The sequence below is a fragment of the Epinephelus lanceolatus genome, chromosome 12, assembly GCF_041903045.1.
Source record: "Epinephelus lanceolatus isolate andai-2023 chromosome 12, ASM4190304v1, whole genome shotgun sequence".
In the NCBI taxonomy this organism is placed as follows: Eukaryota; Metazoa; Chordata; class Actinopteri; order Perciformes; family Serranidae; genus Epinephelus; species Epinephelus lanceolatus.
The window spans coordinates 42,289,128-42,310,587 of NC_135745.1; the positions used below are offsets into that span (position 1 = coordinate 42,289,128).

At 40.0% G+C, this 21,460-nt stretch overlaps 3 protein-coding genes across 7 annotated transcripts in view; 1 reads left to right on the forward strand and 2 right to left on the reverse strand.

Annotated features, from left to right (window-relative positions):
* Positions 1-177, reverse strand: part of LOC117245762 (uncharacterized) — a 78,231-nt gene extending 78,054 nt beyond the window's left edge. For all 3 annotated transcript variants that reach the window (XR_013492472.1, XM_078173456.1, XM_078173455.1), the window contains exon 1: positions 110-177. The gene's annotated coding sequence lies outside the window, so the exon portion shown is untranslated. The remainder of the gene's footprint in view (positions 1-109) is intronic.
* A 1,888-nt stretch (positions 178-2,065) lies between these two features.
* LOC144465132 (uncharacterized) lies at positions 2,066-9,153 on the forward strand. Of its 2 annotated transcripts, XM_078173460.1 has the most exons (5): positions 2,066-2,198; positions 4,335-4,426; positions 5,107-5,186; positions 5,761-5,852; positions 6,193-9,153. In XM_078173460.1, exon 5 carries the CDS (start codon positions 6,374-6,376, stop codon positions 8,000-8,002), a length of 1,629 nt encoding a protein of 542 aa, XP_078029586.1. In that variant the 5' UTR covers positions 2,066-2,198; positions 4,335-4,426; positions 5,107-5,186; positions 5,761-5,852; positions 6,193-6,373; the 3' UTR covers positions 8,003-9,153. The 2 variants fall into 2 exon arrangements, with proteins under 2 accessions (XP_078029586.1, XP_078029587.1); XM_078173461.1 differs by lacking the exon at positions 5,107-5,186.
* Positions 9,154-9,787: 634 nt separating this feature from the next.
* On the reverse strand, positions 9,788-21,293 carry LOC117271490 (uncharacterized). 2 transcript variants are annotated; one of them, XM_078173452.1, is made up of 3 exons: positions 21,068-21,293; positions 19,559-19,670; positions 9,788-16,000 (listed from the first exon to the last, which is right to left on the reverse strand). In XM_078173452.1, the coding sequence occupies exons 2-3, from the start codon at positions 19,635-19,637 to the stop codon at positions 12,321-12,323; spliced, it is 3,759 nt and encodes a 1,252-aa protein (XP_078029578.1). In that variant the 5' UTR covers positions 19,638-19,670; positions 21,068-21,293; the 3' UTR covers positions 9,788-12,320. The 2 variants fall into 2 exon arrangements, with proteins under 2 accessions (XP_078029578.1, XP_078029579.1); XM_078173453.1 differs by lacking the exon at positions 21,068-21,293 and adding an exon at positions 20,038-20,693.
* Positions 21,294-21,460: the final 167 nt, after the last annotated feature.

Sequence of the window (21,460 nt, forward strand, 5' to 3'; positions counted from 1 at the left end):
TGAACAAAAATAATGCAGTTAAGGTTTCACCACAGTCATCTTCAGCATCACATGAACTCTGAAACAGCATTAAAAACAGAGTAACAGCTCAGTGTGTTCAGCAACTTACCGTTCAGTTTGTCTCTGATCAGGAGGGGAGGACGAGTGCTGCCTCAGTCTATATGCAGTGTAGAACACACACACACACACACACACACACACACACTGTCTTAACACGAACTTTGATTAGCTATAAAATCTGATATGTAATCCAATGACCAGAGGACTAGAGGTGATAACCAGGGACATCAAATGTGTTTATGACTTGATAACACACTGTGTAAACCTGAAAGTGAAAGAAAGCCATTGCATTTTACACTCACATTTATAACACCCATAAAGCTCAAGGTTCTTTAACACATTATTTTATCAGTCATCGCTGTCAGAGCACGTACTTATTGTTCAGCAGCAGAACTGTGGTCAACATGACTGTTCTACATGAGTATAAACCTATTTCTTCATCTTTGTTAGAAAAAAGAAATCTGCAACTTTTCTCTTCTGAAAGGTCAAAGGTCATAAAGACTTATTACAGGTTTTGACACCAGGCCACAGTAGCTCTGCAGCCAGAGACCAAAGGTGCTGCATGGTACCAAAATAAAAATTAAATACAAATGTAGTCATGCAAGTCAAGACACTTTTTTTATGGAAGGTCATAGGGTACATTACACGTTTCTAGAAGTAGATATTTTTGTGAGATGTAGCTAGAAATGAAATCATAGAGATAGTAAACTTCAAGAATAAAACTTCATGTGATGACATGGGTATTGACATGACTAATAAAGAAAATCATTAATGAAATTGTTGATCCACTAACTTACATATGCAACTTATCATTCAGACTGGGCACTTTTCCTAGGAAAATGAAGACAGCTAAATTAGTACCAATTAGACGGTGACACGGGAGTGGATTTTCAGTCCTGTCCCATCCCACTCCCACAAAAATAATCCCATCCCATCCCAATCCCATGAAAAAGAAAAAAAAAAAATCCTGTCCCGTCCCAATCCCACAAGAATGACTCCCGTCCCATCCCGCTCCGATGTTGTGTTTCAGTCACAGTGTTTGTGTTTTGATGTTTATTGCCTAATTATTTTTACATTCACTCCACCTTGAAGCTGTTCAGAATGATAAACACATTTGATTTCTGATGTGGTCAGACAATCTGTCATAAGAACCAGTTCTGAGAGAGAAAAATGTCGTTAAAGTATTGCAGTAAAAGTAGTGTTTGGTTCCTCTGACTGATATGATTATATATGACATCATTAGATTATTAATAATGAAGCATCAGTGTTAGAGCAGCATGTTACTGTTGTAGCTGCTGGAGGTGGAGCTAGTTTCAACTACTTTATAAAAACTTGACTATTGTTATTATGATTAGGCCTGTCATGATAACAAATTTTGCTGGACGATTAATTGCGTCAGAAATTATTGCGATAATATTGAGTAATATTGTGCTTTTAAGATTATTTTCATTATTGTTGTAATGTTGCTGTTTTTAGACCATTTTTAAACTTATAAAATGATAATAAAGGCGAAATGATTTAAGTACACCATTTTAAAGAGAAATAAACATTTATTTAACTAGAATATTTAGGAATGCAAAAAAGAAAATTTAAATATCCGAAATAACACGTAAAAATATCGAAATAAATACAAAGAAATAGACTGTCAGTCTCTCACTCTCAGGTGTGCAGTTAAGTTGGTAGTATTCGCTCTTTTTGTTGATATGGTTTTAGAACAAACCTGGCACACCGGCTCGTCCACATTACTGGGCTGCCCTCTGTCATTTGGTTTTAATCCAAAACACTCCTACACAGGGCCGTGGTGTTTGGTTTAGGAACAAGTTCCCTGTCTTTCTCTGACGCTCAACTCTCTGTTTTCTTCTCCGCCTCATCTCCCCTCACGAAGATCGCACTGTGTGTGTGTGTGTGTAGCCCATAGCCCCGCCTCCCCCACAGAGACGAGGTGTGGCCTGAATGCCTGATCTGGAGCACCTGGGCTAGGTGCTCCTTCAGGGAAATGGTCTGACTTGTGTGAAAGGAAGCAACACCACATTGCACAGTGTGTGTGTGTGTGTGTGTGTACAGTGCATATAAAAGGAGCTACAGAGTCAGCTGAAGCAGCACTCGTCCTCCCCTCCTGATCAGAGACAAACTAAACGGTAAGTTGCTGAACACACTGAGCTGTTACTCTGTTTATGTGTTGTGTTTATGTGATGCTGAAGGTCATCGGTGCCTGAACATGACTGCATGATTTTATTTTAGGTCACAGTGACCTCACAAACATGTTTTTGGCATTTTGCCCCAATAGTGGGACAAGACGCACCTTTAGAAGATTTCAATTTTTGTGCTATGACAACAAAATTGACTACTCTACCAATTCGTGGGTTGGTTGGTTGGCATCCTCATTCCTGCACATGCTAAAATTATATCCAAACATTTTATTTAATTTTACAGTTAACTGACTTCACTCTTAACGGGGGCATCTCCCCCCATCTTACCAGATGTGTTTGATTCTGTGCTCTCGATCATTGCCAAAGATGTAGCCAAAAACATCATCAGGCTCTGGTGACATTCGCAGACAACCAGCAACCACCAGCTGTAGAGGCAAAACAAAAGAAAAAAGATCAGTGCAAGAGCTGAAAGATAAGTACCTGAAAGTCACAAAGGCTGAGGCACCTGTTCAGGCACTCTTTGACCTTGGATACAACGGCTGGAGGTGAACGGGTGGAGGAGGGGCGGCGAATCTGCCTAGAATGACAGCTGAAAGCGGCAGAGGAGAGAACAGATTTAAAATCTCGTAGTGACAACCTGATTGGCTGATGGAGGTTGTGGCTAATTACGATAGGACAGCTAGAAGAGTGAACGCCCAGAGGCAGCTGATTGGAGGAAGCAGTGGGGAGAGGGAGAGGGAGAATTGTGAGTGAATGAGCACAGGAAGGTCTTCCTGATTGAACTTATGCTGGGCTTCATGTGTAAGAGAAGGCAGGGTCATCATTCAGTATCCTTGTGTCCTGAGAGTAGAAGCTGCTCCTGAGCCTGTCAGTGCCGGCCTGGTGTAACATTTACCTTCTTCCTGACCTCAACAGAGAGAAAAGGCAGTTATCCAGGTGGCTGGGATCTTTAAGTCATGACACTTAGCTTGAATAATAGCTGCCCACGTTTTACACATCACATCATTTTGGAATGCGTTATAGTCTAGAAAATTACTCACAATTTATTATATACAGTACGCTGTTAAGCAGTAATTTAAAACCTTTTTTGAACAGTAATTCATTCTGTAAAAAATACAATAGAAATTCTGTGAGACCAAAAGTGTTTCACTGTTCCTTTTATCCCCAGGTCTCATAATGAATGAACTCACGCAGGGTTTTTCACGAATGCACACGCTGTGCTTCACAAATATTATTTTGAGGCACACTTGTAATATCAATTCACAGATCATGCGAATCGCTGAATGTGCATTTACAAACTGCTTCTCATTTGTGAACCTCTCTACATTTGTGAAAATCTGTGTGGTGAATTTTGAGACTCCTCTGACGTCGCAAGTCAACGAACGTCACCATTGGCTGATAAATCTGTCAATCAAATTCATGATTCTGATTGACAGATTAATCAGTTAATCAGGTGTGTTCGCTTTCAGCCAATCATATGGCTGTATTCATAGTTTATGTTCATTCAAACATGTTACTTGGCTAAGCAGAACGCTTCAACTCATTATAATTCAATAACATTGCATGATTTACAACGAGGGGATAATAAGATAAATGTGTTACTTACAGATTGAGATTGATCCATGTCTCTTCCACCGTTTCAGTCTAGCACGTCTTGTTTGAACACTGCAAACAGTAGCTCTGCGATTGGTTTAAAAGTGTGGAGAAAATGTAAGGAGCCATACGATTGGCTGGAAGCGAACACACCTGATTAACTGATGAATCTGTCAATCAGAATCATAAATTTGACTGACAGATTTATCAGCCAATGGTGACGTTCGTTGACCTGCAACGTCAGAGGAGTCTCAAAATTCACCACACAGATTTCTTTCACAAATGTAGAGAGGTTCACAAATGGGAAGCAGTTTGTAAATGCACATTCAGCGATTTGCATGATCTGTGAATTTATATTACAAGTGTGCCTCAAAATAATATTTGTGAAGCAGAGTGTGTGCATTAGTGAGTCCGAAATACAACTGCGAACCAGAGCATGTGCATTTGTGAAAAATTCTGCGTGAGTTCATTCATTATGAGACTGATCTGACCCCATAGTTTCACCACTGCTGAATTTCTTCTTTCTTACAGCCTTTTTTGGTGGCACCTCTCCAATCTTGAGCATATGCCAGAGTTTTTGGGTGACTGATGATCAAGTGGGATTCATCATTGAACACACCTGGGTAAGAGCAGATTTTGATGGTAAAGAACTTTTGGTGCATTTGGAGGTGACTTCTCTTATATTTCCTTTACCAAAAAATTAAGAGAAAACATAAGAGAAATTTAAGAAGATGTTGCTGCAAGAGGGATCAGGAGGGGAGGACGAGTGCTGCTTCAGCTGAGTCTGTAGCTCCTTTTACATGCACTGCACACACACACACACACACACACACACAATGTGCAATGTGGTGTTGCTTCCTGCATTTTACACACTCATATTTATAAAAGCTACAGAAAATATTGTGAACAGTATTTATTGGAACTACTTTGTAACACTGATCCTGATCCAGTGTAGGTGCAATCGTCCTTCATGCTGACAGTCAGGACCCCATTTCTAAGGGGGGTGTAATCTTTGAAGTTTACAGGACTTGCCAGTTAAAATATCAGTATTATTTCAGGAAGCCTGGCAATACATTCTGCTATTCTATGATGTTTCTGGGCACCACTTAAGTGTATGTCAACTTTGGTCTTTTACTGCTGTTTGTTGCTCTGTTGCCAGCTGCTGATTGGAATCTCTCAGTTGGACCAAGAAACATTAGGTCTCATACAAGAAACGATGTACAAACAGATTTTCTCTTGTTTTCACAAATTTTCCCCAATTCTGGGATTCACCAATATTTCCTTATTTTCCCTTTTCTCTTAGGTAAGTGAAAATTTTACAAGTGGTTGAGAGTGCTCTGACTAAGATAAGAGGAAAACATTGTGATTGTGGTCCAACACAAGGTAAAAATACATTTTATGTTTAAAAAAAATTGCATAAATACTATATACTTTTAGATACTGGTTTAAAGTAATTCAGGGCCAGAGAAATACTACGATACTTGGTCCAATGATCCCAATTACTGTTATTTCAGTAATTGTGCATCCCTCTGATGACCAGTGTTGGAATGTAACGTTATGGTCCAGCTTGTTGTATATAAATTATGTAAGGACTTGTTGTTTTCCATTTTAATTAGTTTAATTACTTTAATCTATTAAACTTATTTAAAATGCTGCATGAGTACTTTTACTTACTTCAACACTTCAAAGCATTTCCCTGATTGTACTTACATAAGTAAAATTTTGAATGCAGAGTTTTTACGAGTAACAGAGTATTTTTTACAGTGTGTTATCAGTGCTTCTACTCAAGTGAAGGATCTAAATACTTAGTTCACTCCTGCGGACGAGCAAATGTTTTGTAATTGCTCAGTTTCTGATTTTCCTGTAACACCACTACTGACAGTAAAAATCACATTTACTTGAAGTTTATATAACAGTATGTCAGTTTCACCACTGCTGAATTTCTTCTTTCTTACAGCCTTTTTTGGTGGCACCTCTCCAATCTTGAGCATATGTCAGAGTCTTTGGGTGACTGATGATCAAGTGGGATTCATCATTGAACACACCTGGGTAAGAGCAGATTTTGATGGTAAAGAACTTTTGGTGCATTTGGAGGTGACTTCTCTTATATTTCCTTTACCAAAAGATTAAGAGAAAACATAAGAGAAATTTAAGAAGATGTTGCTGCAAGGGGCCCACTGTCCCATATTGTGCTATAAGGGAAAATATTTTTTTCCACATTAATTAATATTGCTTCTTGACATACACTGTATTTTTGCCTGACTTCATTTTAACATTAGTTATGGTGGTCTGAGCCTGTATTAGTTTTAATCATGCACAAGCAATAGGAAATACACAATGAAGGAAATGAAGCTTGAACTTTAATTTCTGTATATTTTATCTTTTGCAGATGTTGACCTGAGAATACTTCATTTTCTTCAAGAGCAGAAAACGTACACTTTTACTGCAGACGTTAAGTCCAACTATTGTTTTCTGATTAGAACTAGCTACTACCTCCCAGAGGGTTGGTCCTGGTATCATCTGATTGTAAATTCAGTATTTCAAAACTGTGTGCAGAAGTGCAGGCTGTTATGGCTGGACTTTTTTCAAAAAGCCCCAAACGTCTTGCTGATGCTGTTAAAGAAAAAAGCACACAGCTAAAACCCCAGACAGGGTCTCTGCCTGTTTATAAAATTACCCTAAAAAAAGAACAAATCAATGTCACAGGGTGCAAGCGTTTCAGTTTCGGGAAAGAAATAACTAAACCCAATCGCACCATTATGGTTCTCGGAGCCACTGGTACTGGAAAGTCAACTCTCATCAATGGGATGATCAATTACATTCTGGGTGTTAAATGGGAGGATTCATTTCGCTTTAAGTTAGTTGATGAGGATCAGTCAAAATCACAAGCTCACAGTCAGACATCTGAAGTCACTGTGTACAAACTCAACCACCAGGAGGGGTTTAAAATAGAGTACTCACTGACCATTGTTGACACTCCAGGGTTTGGAGATACAAGAGGCATAGAAAGAGACAAACAGATCACAGAACAGCTCCGTAATCTCTTCACTGCTGAGCTTGGTGTCAGTCACATTGATGCTGTGTGTTTCGTAGCTCAGGCTGCTTCGGCCCGACTCACACCAACACAGAAATATGTGTTTGATTCTGTGCTCTCAATCTTTGGCAAAGATATTGCAGAAAACATCAGAGTTCTGGTGACGTTTGCAGACGGCAAGAAACCACTAGTTCTTGAGGCAATCAAAGCCTCAGGTGTCCCGTGTCCTCAAACAAAAGAGGGGCAGCCACTTCACTTCAAATTCAATAATTCGGCGTTGTTTACAGACAACAAATCATCTGCAGAAGGTGGCATGAGTGACGATGACGAAGATGAAAGCTTCAGTAAGATGTTTTGGGACATGGGGACAAAAAGCATGAAGAGGTTCTTTGCTGCTTTAAATGTCATGGACACCAAAAGCTTGACCATGACAAAAGAGGTCCTCAGAGAAAGACTGCAGCTCGAGACTTCAGTTGAAAATTTGCAGACACAGGTTAGAGTTGGGTTAGCTAAGCTCGAAGAGTTAAAAGAGACAACTGACAAACTGAAAGAGCACGAGGCAGAGATCAGCAGAAATGAGAAGTTTGAGTTTGAAGTCACTGTCACAAAGCCTTTTCAAAAAGACATTTCTGGTACTGGAAATTACATCACCAACTGTCAGCAGTGTCACGTCACCTGTCACTATCCCTGTAAAATACCCAATGATAGAGATAAAGCTCGCTGTGCTGCAATGGGACCAGATGGAAAATGTACTCAGTGTCGAGGCAAATGTTACTGGAATGTACACCATAATCAGAAGTACTCATGGGAGTATAAGGAGGTTAAAGAAAAACAAACAGTGACAGAGCTGAAAGAAAAGTACCTAAAGGCCAACGAGGCAAAGGCACCTGTTGAGGTACTGATTGGAAAGCTGAGGGCTGCATATGATAATGTGCACACACAGGTGGTGAAATTTATGGAGATGTCTGCTCAGTGTCTAAACAGACTTAAAGAGATAGCACTGAAGCCAGATCCTCTCTCCACTTCAGAGTACATTGACATGCTTATTGAGGGAGAGAAATCTGAGGCCAAGCCAGGCTGGAAGCAACGAGTTCAGTCCCTGATGGCCATGAGAGAAAAAGCACAGCTCATGGCTAAAGTAGAAAGAGGAGAGAAACTCCTCTGACCATTCTGACATGTATAAATAAAGAACAAGACGGGATTGTGAGTGATTTTGATCAAGGCCCAGGGGGGAATCAAGACGTATAGCTGAGACAACCAAGTTACGATGAGTGCCTGTGCTCATGGGACCTGTAGTTTTTTTGTACTCACAGAGTAATTGTTGTTTAATCACAAAGGTTTCAATTTGTTTTCGCAACTAATGCATTGGAGCTGATTTGTCTTAGAACATAAAAAGTAAAGCTTAACAGAAATGCTGAGCATGTACTGAGTTACAGAAAGCAGTGGAACAGTAACTAGACAGGGAGTGAAGTCAGGAATATGGCTCTCTATTCAGCTCAGACAGCTACTGGAGGAAAGGCGTGTGTGATTTCTTTGTGTTTCTGTTTTGTTGTTGTGGTTGTTTTTAATGCTAAATGAATGAATAAGCAGAAGTTACAAACATATTGTCACTTTACTCATAGTTCTTGCTGTATTTGTTTTTTTACCTGGGGAATTTAATTACGAACAAGCCATCCAGCTGTCGCAGCTACTAACAGGCCACAATATTAACACAATGTATTTAGTTGCCACCAACAAGAAACGATGCAGGCATTTTATAAACTCTGTTATTATTATTATTATTCTGTTAAATACTTGTAATCCACTATCACTGTCCTTCTGCTCACTGCAGAAATCAAGGGAAATGCTCCCTGCACTCCAGAGTACGATGACATGCTGACTGAATGAAAAATGTGAGGCAATGCCAAGCTGGAAGCAATGAGTTCAGTCCCTGAGAGTCATGAGAGAAACACAGTGCATCTCCATAGTGAGAGACTCTGACTTAAAATACTTTGGCCAAGAAAAGCTTAAGCATGAATGTGTCTGAGACAAAGAATGAAACTGCTCACCATTTTCTTTTGTACAACTGTATTCCTGCAGGAATTATTTACATGTGCTGTTTGCAAAAAATAAATGAATAAAGATTTACCATGTGTGGTGATGAATGTTTAAGCATGACCACATTTTGTGCTGAAACCATTAACTTCCTGACACCAGTAACACCAGTAACACCATTGATGTGTATAGAGTTGCATTTTATTGTTCTGTAGTAAAAAGTTGGCTTCTGCTGAATGATTGAGAAAGTATTAAATGACAATAAATAATATGTAATATGAAGTAATACTGCCTCAAGTGTTGTCTATTGCCCTCTGATGTGTTATTATGTACTTTGGCTCTGCAGCTAACGTCTCTTCAGCCTTCACACTGCTGGCATCAACCTCAAACCATTAAACATGACCTTCATTTCTTAAATAGCCCAAAATCTGGACAACCTTTTGGACCGAACAGTAAGTAAGTTATAACAACTTTAAGATGTGCAACAAAGTATGTAGCTTACCCTGCCTATTGGCCACAGCATATGTGGGTGCATCCTCAGCTATGGCTGCTCAGGTACAAGTCATCATTGCAGCTGCTGAGGCTTACTGAGACAGACTATAGCTGCACCTGGCTATACCCAAGGGATAATATAGCGTCGGGTGCTACTGTCACTAACTGTGGCTGTAGCCATGGCTGTACTTTAGTTGTCATGACTGAAGGTTATGATACATTAGATTAAAATGGGTGTAACACTAACTGCATCCAGAGATTATGTGTGTGCAGTTAAGTGATAGGGTTGTGCTGGCTGCGTGTTGTATTAAAGCTGTTCTTGAGCTCCTGTGGTGTAACACATTTGTCATATTTGGTAGAGCCACCGTGGGTTCAAATGCTTAGTGGTGATGCTTTCATAGCTAATGATAATAGAACAGCCACAATAAGGCAAGGCAACTTTATTTATACAGCACATTTCAGCAACAAGGCAATTCAAGTTGCTCTACATAAAACACCAACAGCACCAAGACAAGGTGCAAAAAGAAACACATTATAAAAGGACATATAAAAACAATTCATTAAAGAACTAGAGAACAGAAAATGAAAAGTTAAAATATACTAAGACAGGTCTGAATTACAAGAATCAAAGTTACAGTGCAGTAAAAAAAAAAAAAAAAGGAATATAGGAAGAAAATGTGGATTGATCTTGCTTGATGAATCGATGTTGTGTGGTGGGCCACATGTGGTGTATTTTGAAGGTTAAGCAGAGGGCCGTTAAAAATTGGTCAGCGCCGGGCCAGGCCTTGGACATGTCTTGAGGAGGCTATAGCTGGGGAGCTGGCATCATGACAGTAATCAGGATAACTCTTTCCATACATACAGTTAAAAGTCACCACTTACATTCAGCCAAAAAATGATTTATTTTCCTTGATGTCAGCTTTCATTGACGATGCTATTGCAAAATGGCTGCAGTACCAATATCATCCACCAGATAAACTAGACAGCAAGTTGCAACAAATATTATGGTTCAGTAGTAATCTGTTGACAGAAGGTCGCCCCTATGTAAATAAACAGTTATTAAATACAAATATTATATTTGTAAATGACTTAACAGATAGCAACAGTAAGATAATGAGTATACAGCCCAGTATGCACACCACTAGAATAAAATAACATTTTTGTATCAATGTCCAATGTTTGGAAAAATGCTATACCATGGATGAATGATAATACAATTGATAATATAGAAATATAACTTAGTTAACATCATTATAAATCCAAGTAATACTGTAAATAAGTGGGAAGACTCAATTAATATAATAATTCCATGGGAGATGTATTTAATATTATCTACAACACCACCCAAGATGCATCTATATGCATAATATAACTACAAATAATATATAACTTTTTACCCACTAACAAGATGCTATCTATTTGTGGCCTTGAACTAACTTGTTTGTGTAGGTTTTGCAGTGACGAAGAGGAATATTGTCCCGTATGATATTGTCCCGTTGTTGCCTCATTTTGGGATAAAGCCCAAAGGTGGATAATGATTTACGAAAATAAACAATCAACTTACAAACAAAAATTTTAGGGGACAGCAAATCAGAGATCAGTAACATTGCAATATTATTTGGCAAAGCATTTACACAAAAATGGCAAATAAACACCCAGCTTAATATTTCAGAATTTTAAAATTAAAACATACTGGATGATAGAAAGATTAATATCTAAATGAAAACTACAAACCTTTAATTTAAATTTTAAATTAAACCTTAAGGGGAGGGTTAGGGTTATGTGGTGTGCGGGGTATTGCTATATGTTGTGTATGTTATTTGTCTTTAAAAAAACAACAACAACTAAAAGCTACAGTGCAGCTTAAGAAATGAATAAATATTTGATTTAATGTTTAGTCTTGACTCTGGGGTCACAAAGCAGAACACTGAGATACAGTAATACTATGACTGAGATTCTGCCACCATCTGTGTTTAAGTGGAAGTCACTGAAGTCATCAATAAGAGCAGTCTCAGTGCTGTGGTGTGGTGAAAACCTGAGTGGAGGACATCAAATCATTTATGTAGTGCCACGAAGTTCAACTACCTCTTTTATTGATTTGCCACAGTTCATTTACACACACACTACCCACATTGTTGTGATACTTTGCTGATTGGAAATCAGCAAAGTATCACATTAAGTCCAGGTGGATGTTTGTGCCAAATTTGAAGTTGTTTTTGAGATATTGCATTCACGAGAATGAGATGGACGCAAGGTCACGGTGACCTTTGATTGCCAAATTCGAATCAGTTCATTGTTTAGGCCAGGTGGATGTTTGTGCCAAATTTGGAGACATTCCCTTGAGGCGTTCTACCGCTTTCATGTGTGGACATACAGACGACATGAAAACATAAAACCTCCGACTGACGTGGAGAAGTAAAAATTACAATAGTTTTTAAGCATATCCCCTTAGCAGATTATAGAGTGATTCAAAATAATAAATATATATTTTAAGTACTTAATAGTTTTATTAACAAAAATAAGAGGAAAGAACATCGGTGTGACAACAACTAGTGGCACCGGTGCTTCATTATTTTGTCACATCTGCAATTTTCCATATTTAAACAATATTCAGGTTATGTCGAGATGACATCCAGGTCAGTGTGGTTCTTCACCAATAAGAAACAGTTGAATGAACTGCTGTGACATTTAAAGCATTCACAGATCCCAAAGAACGAATTTATTTAATTTAGCAGTTTGTAATAACAAGTTAAGACATAATTATAATGAACATGTTTTCCAAAATCACGTCAGACTAACTTTAATTGAAGCATGTGTACATACCAATGTCCATACCATGGCTCAGCTATTTCTTTGGCTTTTTCATTCATCCATTTATTGTGGTTTTAGCTGTAATGACAAGCTCACAGTGCTGCTAACATGACTGCAGACCTCCAAACGATCTGTCTTCCTAAAATCTACATGAATTTGCACTTCTCCTGGTTTTCCTCAGAGTCAGACTCACAAACAGACACCATAATAGGCTCAGAATCCGAATCAGAGTCAAAGAGTGGAAATCCATTTACCATGGACATGATTTTTACATAGGTCTGCACTTCCTCCAAAGACTGAATTCGAGCCTGGTAACCTTCTTTGGCTTCTGACTTTTCCCCTTCAATCAGCATGTCGATGTCCTCTGGAGTGATCACAGGTTTAGGCCTCAGGGCGACCTCTTGCAGACGAGTTACAGAGTGAGCTGACTGATCCATGAGGGACACGATCATGTCGTAAGAGTGAGCTGTGTAAGTGATCTCTGTCTTTTGCCTCTGTTCTTTTGTAGCTTGTTTGCATTCGTCTTTGAGCTCTTGCAGTGTCTGCTTCTCTTTTACTTGAACATAGTCCCATCTGTATGTCTGGTTGACATGCACACTCCAAATGCATTTTCCAGGGCAGACAGTGCACATCCCTGTTCTATCTATTGATTCACAGTCACGTTTTTCATTATCATCTGCTATCATACACGGGTAATGGCATGTCATTGAACACTTCTGGCAGTTGGTAATGTACTCTCCTTCCTTTGTGAGCTGTTTTTTGACTGGCTTAAGAACCTCCACCTCAATCTCAAAGCTTTCATTGAAAGTCGTGGCTGTTTCGGGCTCTTCAGTCTGATCCTCTGTTGTCTCACTTTCTTCAAGTTGTGCTAATGCAGCTCTAATTTGCTGCTGAAAACCTTCAATGGCTGTTTCAAGCTGCTTTCGTTCTTGTAGAACATCTTGGGTCATTAACAAGCTTTTGGTCCTCATTTTACCCAAAGCAGTGAAGAACTTCTCCATGCTTCTGGCACCCATATTCCAAAACATTTCATCAAAGTTGTCATCATCATCGTCAGAGTCTTCATCGCAGGCCCTGTCACTGCTGCTTCTGTTGTCTGCAAACAATGCAGAGTTGTTGAACTTGAAGTGAACTGGAAGTTCAGTGTCATTCTTTGGACATGAAAGCCCAGAGACATTTATCGCCTCAAGAACCGGTGGCTGCTTGCCATCTGCAAAAGTCACCAGTGTCTGAATGTTCTCTGCCACATCGTTACCAAATATGGAGAGCACTGAGTCAAACACATATCGATGTGTTGGATTTAGTCGTGCAAGAGAGGCCTGTGTAACAAAACACACTGCAACAATCTCACTGACTCCATTAACAGACGTGAAAAGTCTTCGGATTCGCTCTGTGATCTCTTTGTCTCTTCCTGTTCCTCTCGCATCCCCAAACCCAGGTGTGTCCACAATGGTCAGAGAAAAGGGGATTTCAAACCCCTCCTGGTGGTTGATTTTGTACACAGTGACTTCAGAGGTCTGGCTGTCAGCTTGTGATCGTGACTGATCCTCATCAATCAGTTTGAATCTGAAATTGTCCTCCCAGTCTACACCAACAATGTAGTTGATCATTGCATTGATCAGAGTGGACTTTCCTGATCCAGTCTCTCCAAGAAGCATTATTGTGCAATTTTTCCTCGTGCTTTCTTTGCCACAGCTGAATCTTCGGCATCCATCTATGTCCATTTCTTCTTCATCCAGAGGCAGTTTGTAAACTGAGGGAGATTCAGAACTTATCTTTACACTTATACTTTTGAGGAAGTCTGTGAGGGGTGTAGATTTTGTTGTGCAGACAGTAACAGTGAGGCTTTCTTTGCTTCCTCCAGCTTCACCACAATCACATCTGACCCTGACAACATATTCTGTCTCTGGCTGAAGACCTGAAATGATCACCCTCTCAGCTCCTGCCATCTTTTGGCTCCATTGGAGATCTTCCTCTTTCAGACTGTTGTCTTTTTTGGCGTACTCCACGATGTAGCTCAAAATGTGGACATTCTGTCCAACCTCAGCAGGTTTCTCCCAGCTGACTGATATCTCACTTGAGTATGATTGCATTTTTCCAGGAGGGCTGCAGGGTAAGGTTTTAATGGAACCACTGACTTCATTGGCTGGTCCAACACCTGCTGAGGTCACTGCTCTGCACCTGAACATGTACTCTGTGTTAGGACTCAGATCACTCACTGTGACTTCTTCAGCTTCTGATGCCGTCTTCTGTTTCCATCCATCGTCTCCACTGACACAGTACTCAACAGAGTAGGAGGTGATGTTCTCTGCTCCAAACTTTGGTGGAGAAATCTTCAGTGTCACACTCTTGTGGTTTGTTTCAGTGACTGTCACTGTTTCAGGCTTTGAAGGTGGCTCAAAGTTCTCACTGACTGAAAAGCCGTCTTTATAAAGGTAGATGCTTGAACCTTTCTGTGTCTCATTTGTTGAACCAACTGTTAAGAACTTAATGTTCTTGTTCTCCTTGTTGGCCTCTGCAAAGTCACTGAAGAGCTTTGCTTTGTGACTCATTGCATCTAAAACTTCTTTTGAGGTGTACCATTGTTCCCTCTCTACATCAGCAGTATGTGCATCTCGAGGTTCGTCTGGTTTGGGTGTTTCTGTTAAGTAGTTTGATAACGCTGAGAGGAAGGGTTCGGCACTTCCCAGTGAGGTGAAAACAAAACACACTGCATGCTCTGCACTGTGAATTTCGTTGTAGAGGTGATTTTGAGATGGAACGATCTTGGTGTTTTTCATCATGTTGGTGAAAGACTTTAATGTGTAGATTTCTCTCTCTTTACAGTCCATCCACTCGTTCAGGTCTTTGCTGTTGAAAGGAGAAGAATGTCTCTTCTTCAGGATCTCTGCGAGCTCAGCTTCCTCTTCTCCTCCTCCTCGGATTGCTGGAAGTTTCTTTGCCAAGGTTCGTTGGAATTCCAGCTTGAACTCTGAGCACATTTCTTTAAAAGTTTTAATCTTCTTGCTGATCTGTGAGAACTGCTGTGCAGTGGTGGTTCTCAGTGCATCATTGCACCTCATTTCCAGCTCACTGAAGTCCTCCAGGACACTCTGTGATTCATGAACTAATCTTATACTTATCTGACGCACGAGTTTTGCAGCAGAAGAATCTAAACTCGTCAGTGGCAACAGCCAGACCTTCACTGGTACGGCATTTTCTCCGTTGGCTCCCAACAATTTTGGCAGACTTTGGTAGACCTCTACCGCATCCTGAAAGGATGTAGGAGGCTTCTGAAGGGAAAAGTCTCCAAAGAATCTGCAGGAGAATTTCTCAACATTTTCTCTGTCCTTGTCTTCCATTTTCAGTGAACCTTCGCAATCCAATGCAAGGCAAGGAATCTTCTTGATCATCACCCTCAAGTTAGCCTGAATGTCGTGTTGTTCTTCCTTTTCAGACACTTCACGGTCAAAGACAAAGAAGGCTTGTGCCCCATAAAGAATAGCTGTGACTACATGTGTTGCTAATCCTTTATCGAAGACATATGGATGCTTCACATTGCCTCTTCCAAGATGATTCATGGACAGTTCCTGGAACCTTGTGGTAGCTTTGTACTTCAGTGTTACTCTGGCCTGATATTTGGAAGTCTTACTATCGTTCAGGTATTTGGCCGATCCTCCAACCTCCACCAGTCCACTTAAGAAACTTGCCTTCAGGGATGCTTCAACATTTAGTGCTGATGATTTGCCCTCAATTGATTCAGATACGACTATCTCAAAAGTATTCAACTGTTGAAGTCTTTCTTGTGTGTGTATTACCAGATCGTCACGGTCCCACAAAGCCATGCCTGCAAAGAAAGGAAGGAAATAATTGTGAATCAAGGAATGGAAATTGTTTTTTTGTTTTTTTAAGAAACTTGCTGATAGATAGGCTTCAACATTTCACTTTAACACATTTTTCTCTTATAACTTCTAATAGGTCACCCTAGTCTCACAGCATTATGCCTGTCTAAAAGAAGAGAAGTAAAACTGCTAGATAGAGTGACTGGATGTCAGACACAAAATCAGTGAAACGCTAAGACTAAAAGAGGAAAAACACTAATCTATTAGCTATGGTGTCAGTAAAACTTCAAAAAAAAGTCTTCAATAATGAACAAATCTATTTAAGATACATATGAAATCCAAAATCCAAAACTAGATCCAAATGAAAATGTGAAATAAATGTCACTGCTAAATATATTTTTAGGTCTTCACATAGCATAAACTTGTGCTTGCTCTTAGTGGCCAGTGCAACAGAGTTGTAACTTGTGAATAACTTTTTATCAAAGACATGTCCATATAAAAAGTGCTCCAACTATTAGTCAGCAAACTCTGTCAGCGCAGATAATCTACACTATGTCCATCTATAACCAGTCTACTCGGCATCTCTGTCCCACTTTGCTCCTAAAAGTTTTACCAGTGTGCTTGGAGTACAATGGGTGCGGTTACATGATGGCTTCTCATTCAGAATGAGATACATCTGAATGAAATAATTTGGAATTAATGTCTTTCCAGGTAGTTTATATGGGAAATATTCATTCTGAATGAGGGTTTACACGGAGATCAGTTTATTCGCCTTTTAATCGCCTGTATTCGGTCCGCGCAAGGGTTGGGGCAGGGAAGGTTTCTGATTGGATAGTGGGCGGGGCAGATGTTACATGTTTATGTTTACTGGAAGAAAACACTGTAGTCCTCGCTCCGGATAACAATATGCTTCACGACGCCGTTCTTAGTGCCTTTTTCAGGCTTGTTTTGCTTATATTCTTGAGGCAGCAGTACGACAACAACCTTGTTCTGCTAATGCTTCATCTGTTGAGGAGGAGGAGGGAGGTAGAAGGTCGAAGAAGGGAGATAGAAGACCGTGCTGTGGAGAATGGAAACTGATGAGTGCAACGAGTCCGAGTGCTCTATCTCAGCCCTTTGCTATGCGCGCTATATATGTCATTGTGCGCGCTATATACATCGTCGCGCCAGAAGGGCAAGGAAACGAGCATGCGCAGAAATACTGGAATGAACTTAAAGAGGAATGAGTGCGAGAAATTCTTTCATTCGGAATTACAAACGGAATATTCCAGCCCCTTACATCGGATTGAATTTTCAATCGCATTGGCCATTTTCATTCCGAATTAGGTGTTTACAAGATCACTTTTAACAGGAATGAACTTTCATTCCAAATGAAAAGGGAATTAAACTGTCCATGTAAACGCACTCAATGAAGGCAGTCACGTCAGCAATGTTGCTTTATCTCCTTTCTTTTGTTCAATTCTCACACAGTTCATCAGGACTGATTCATGTGACTTTTGTTTTTTCTCAGTAAAGAATGTGACTACAAATGTAGCAAAGTACAATACTTGTGACAAAAAGTGCCTAAAGCCCGGTGTAAACTGTTCCAGACGAAAGATGACTAACGTGAAGGAAAGGTGGTGATATCTTTGGTCGTGGCTCTAAAATGGTGGTCCTACGTCGCACAGTGAGAGGTTCAAGGATGGCCATTGTCACGGTCTTACGATCAAAGATGGCCCGGGATAAAATTCTGACAGACATTTGGGATGACCATCTCACTGTGTGACTGCTGTTACAACCTACATCTACTAACCAACCAATAGAAATGCAGCATGAAACGACTAGGGTTGGGAACGATTCACCGATACGACCGGATATCCGGTTTGACAAGCGAGAGATACGGCTGCATCAGTAGCAGCCTCCTCAATCGATACGAATCAGCCAAGAATCCTTAGATGAATCGATTGTGGAGTCATGGATTCGGGTATTGCGAGACTAGCAATCGGTTGACTGGCTTTAACAGTTTGCATCTCTAAAACAACGCGAGAGCCGGCGGCATGCTCCGTAGCAGGCATTACTGACAACGATAATGGATGTAAACATCAGCGCCAGCTTGACCGGTGGAGATGAGGAACAGAAGCTAATGCTGGTTGGATAAACCAGGGAGCAGCCAAGCCGCAGCAGAAACTACAGGCGAATCCTGTCGGTTGTGGGTTGAACGGGGGGTCACAGACACAGACAGAAATACGTATTCCTGTCAAATACGGCGGCCAAAGTGCTCCGCGGCGCAAGATAATGGCTTACCGGCGACCGAGAAGCCCGGTCCAAGAAGTCTTTGTCGGTGTCATGACTGCCCAGAAATATCTGAACAGCCGAGCCGTAGCAGCACACAGGTATGTGGCGTGTCAGAGGAGAAATGAGCCGTTCACATTTCCACAAACCTCACCGCATTTTAGGGACTGTTCTTTACTTGTCAGGGGAGGAGGGTGGCTGGTTGATTTTTATTTTATTTATTTATTTTATTTTGATCCCCCCCTATGTTAATCACTTATTGATGCTGTTTTTGAAGTATGAATAAGTCAATAAGTAATTTATTCCATTGAAATATCATTGATGTATTATAGAAAAGTGATTTATTTTTTTATAAATGACAAACACAGAGTGTAGCAAACACAGAGAAATAGTCTGACATGTTGTCAGTGATAAGCTGTCATCACAGTCCATGATATCAATTAATAACAGGAGATGTCAGATTCTGCCCCTACATTGCATGTTATTATTTTATTCTGCTTTATGTTCATATTGTACAGCGTTATGATAAACTTAATTCCAGACTCAAGTCCATATAAGATACATACAAAAACACAGACAATACAATAAAAACAACACAACAAGTAGATTTAAAACACTTAAATTTTACTTAAAGTTCACTTCACTTAAAGTTTAAAACTTCTTCTCATTTTTATATTGATCCCATCCAACAAAATGATTTTCATTCAGCAAGTCTTTTTTTGGTCCATGTCTAAAAATAAATACATTTGACATGTGATTTTGTTGTTGTTTGTCTTTTTATTTTATTTTTGCCAGTGCCATACAGCAACAATGCTTGGGGATGTGGTCTTTTACAAATTTGAAAATACTGTAAGAATGTCACTTTTATAGAATTGGCTTCTTTATTTTATAATGTATGATTAATGTCTACATCAACAAATGTTAACCATAGAATCGTATCGAATCGTATCGAATCGCATCGAATTGTTCTGTATTAAAAATATATCGTTTTTGAATTGTATCGTAACCCGTGTATCTAGATACGTATCGAATCGTCTATCACAGAGAGATTCCCAACCCTAGAAACGACCCACTGATCAGCGTTAAACCCAAACAAACAGACAAATAGCAGTTCGCCATGGAGGAAAACACGCTAAAAGAAATGTGTGGGATTCCAGCAAAGAGGAAAACCTTGTTACAGCAGAGTGACAGCTGCCAGCTGAGCAACCTAGCAGCTAGCAAACACACACACACACACACATACACACACACACACACACACGCATTTAATAACGTCACATGTGCATCCTCACCAGGGACCAGTGAATCTCTGCGACGGTCGTACAGCATCCCGAGGCTGAATGGCCGGCCGAGCGCTGCCACCTCTATCATTCTGCTGACTTCAGGATCCAATTCTTATGGAGACTAGAGAAAGCAGAAAGTGTGTCAGTTCACTCCTGTGACTCTCCTGCTATCCAAACTGTTCATCATCTCTCACCTTTTATAGTTCTGTCACAAACACAAGCTCCATTATTGTTGATAGTAAAATAAAACAGTGTCGATGGTGAAGCACCATATAGCCGATGACAAAAGGCAAAAGATAAGATACTCTCTCACACTGAGCTGAAATGAAACGAATGCACATAAATGAGCTAAATTACATGAATAATAAATAAATAAATATATATATATATATATATATATATATATATATATATATATATATTTATATATATATGTGTATAATATATATAGTGTTTCGCCACAGGAGAGGCTCAGTCCTCGCTCTTACACAGACATGGAGCTCAGCAGAGTGGAGGAGAGGCAGACAGCGTAGAGTTGCAGAGCTGATGATGGCAGCTCTTGTTGTGTTGCTGATCATAAAAGCTTCCCAAGTAAAGGCACCCGTGTGACAGCTGATGTAAAACACAGGATCAGATCAGGCTCTATGAAGCTCAAAATAGTCGGTCCCAATCAGTGAGAAGATGCCTTGATTGTCTCAGATCAGAACATCCCTGAATATCATTACATTTGCAGGCATTTGATCATTAACCTTGTGACTTCTGGACCAGTGTTGACCTGATAATGGCGCTAGATGAAAAGTCAGAGGATCAGCAAAGTTATTACCCTCCCTCCTGAGGAGACAATGAATGTGTGAATCAGTGGGAGAATGGTTATATCTTCCTGAGACCCAGTGTCCTCACATGAGGACATCACATTTGGGGTTTACTGGACCTTATACGTCACTCTTCTTAACTTAGACCTGTTGTCCTCGTTGGTGGGCACTAGTAAGATGCACTAATCCATGTAAAACAAGATGGCAGCCATCTCTGCCAAGTCAGTCTGCAGCTGACCCTGACACAAAAGTCGACAAGGTCCAAAACCTGATCAGATTTAATGGTTGAAACTTGTTCTTCTTCTTATTAATGATTAATAACGTTTCTAGTTTGATATGGCAACAATTTAACAAATTTCAGCAACAGTAACAAGCTAAGACACTGTTAATTAGAGATTACCTTCTGCAAACGTCTCTAAGTAAAGTCAAGTGCTTTATAAAGATCATTTCAAAGGTAAAATGTGCACTTCTGAACTTCTTTAACTCCTTTTATTTTCTGTACCTTTTGGTATAGCTGCCCAAAGGATGATTTATGTGATGTTCAGTTACACCCTGCATTCATTATTGCATTGTTTACATCAAGTAAATCATACCTAAAGTCTCTGGTTAAACAATCAGAATCTATAAGACTGAGTACACAGCAAAGACACAGCAGCAGAACTGGTACACACAAAATCCTATTAAAAAAAAAGAGCTGTGTACTTACAGTAGAAATGTGTGTGACTCTCCAAGGCAGTGCTATCGTCTCTGAGAGAAACACAGAGCTGTGTTCTTCATTGGGAGAGAGAGAGAGAGGAGCAGCCATCTGATTTCCCAGAAACTGCAGAAAGAGTTGCAGAGTGCAGGGTGGGGGAGTAACTCAGTGGTACACCTCCACCAGTGTCTGTGTGCCTCTGTGATGTCAGGGCATACATTTAAAACAGACAATAATACAGGACGCTTTGCAAAGTCGTTCCAATAAATACTGCTCACAATATTTTCTGTAGCTTTTATAATCATGAGTGTGTAAAATGCAGCACTTTGCTTTCACTTTCAGTTTTGCAGGTTGGCATTTCTGGGAAATGGTCTGACTTGTGTGAAGTCATTAACACTTTCAGTC